Source organism: Egretta garzetta, unplaced genomic scaffold (assembly GCF_000687185.1).
Source record: "Egretta garzetta isolate BGI_Z169 unplaced genomic scaffold, ASM68718v1 scaffold229, whole genome shotgun sequence".
NCBI lineage: Eukaryota > Metazoa > Chordata > Aves > Pelecaniformes > Ardeidae > Egretta > Egretta garzetta.
Window position 1 is genome coordinate 714,723 of NW_009270000.1, and position 1,434 is coordinate 716,156.

General features: G+C 45.0%; 1 protein-coding gene across 1 annotated transcript in view; it reads right to left on the bottom strand.

The window, feature by feature from the left end:
- Positions 1-572, bottom strand: part of ADCYAP1 (adenylate cyclase activating polypeptide 1) — a 7,801-nt gene extending 7,229 nt beyond the window's left edge. Inside the window, exon 1 of the mRNA XM_009647657.2 lies at positions 466-572. Coding sequence (XP_009645952.1) covers positions 466-572 — 107 coding nt within the window. The remainder of the gene's footprint in view (positions 1-465) is intronic.
- Between the last annotated feature and the right edge of the window lie 862 nt (positions 573-1,434).

Here is a 1,434-nt window from a genome sequence, read left to right on the forward strand (position 1 = left end):
CTCGGTTCCCGGTTGGGGAGGGCTCGGGAGAGCCCCCGCCGGGCTCCCGGCCCCCGTTTGTGAAAGCGGCTGGCGGGGAAGGAGCTGCCCCTAGCAGTATTTTATTTCTGGGAGGTTCTTTGTTTTGGAGGGGGCTGTTGTTTTTTGGGGTGGGGTTGGGTTTTTTTGTTGGTTTTGCTGTTGTTGTTTCCTTTGAAATGACTCCGTGACAGTGGGTGTAAATATGGGCTTTTCTCCAAACAAGCGTGGCAGGGATTATGTGGGTAACTGCATTTCACGGGTTTGAACCACAGACTCAGCCTAAAGAGCAGGAAAGAATTATCCCCTCTTTCCAAAGAGACCGGAATTGCAGGCAATACATTTTAAAGCCGTGTCTCTTTTCACTTTAGAAAACCTACTTTTGGCTACTTTTTATTTACAATGCCTCCTTTCCTCTCCACCCTTCCCACTCCCCCAGATCCTTACAGAAAGTACCAGGATGCCCTGAAATGCCGGGCATCAGCAGCGCAGAGATACAGATTCCCGTAAGATAGACCTGAAGCTCCAGAACCCGCGTAGCAGCCCAGTGCCATCCCGGTGGGTAACCACACACGCAAGAGCAATGTCAGGACGGTTTGCAAAGGATACAGCTTCTAAGCTCTCACTGAGGGTGAGTGAGTAACTCGCACATGATTCATGCCAATAAAAGTCTCGTAGCATCTCCATCTACTTCACGGGTGTGTGCGTGCGCAACCGGAATATGCATACAGCATGACTGCAGTTTAGGCTGAATAAATAAAGGTTTAAATCTGGTCTCCGTGTATAAGTAAATTTCTAGAAAACTGTCATTTCAAGGCTGCGAGGGATTGAACGTTTATGATACTTGCCTCTAAGGCAAAATCCTAAGGCAGCATCTGAAGAAAAGTAGGTTTTTTCACCGGCAGAATTTCCTTCATCTTTCTCCTACCAGCTTAAATTAGACCTTTTAATTTACCTGACTATGCTATTTTAAATACCAATTTTATTAACTAGAGCATTATAATTCTATAGGTATTTCTAGGGGAGCTTACATCCTCTGAACCTTGTTAAGCGTGGCCGGGACCAACTGCTCTAAAACCTACTGCCATAGCTTTAATTCAAAGGAACACGTACCACGATGGTTATCTTTTCCACTCCCCAGAACCCCCCGTTTTTGCATGTTTATGCATCTTTTATAAAAAATAGCACAAGCAATCCATCAAACCATCAGGAATGATATTGGTCCATAAAGCCAGGTGATACCTCATGCACACTTGTCAGATGCCCAGCCACTATATTCATATTTTCTCAGTATGGCCCATCCTAGCTGCATATTTTAAAAGGAACCTGGAAGATAGATGGACCAGGAATATGCAATTTTATCATGAAAGGGCCCGTGTTTTTCTGCCAATGTAGAAAAGGATGAACTCTTCTTTC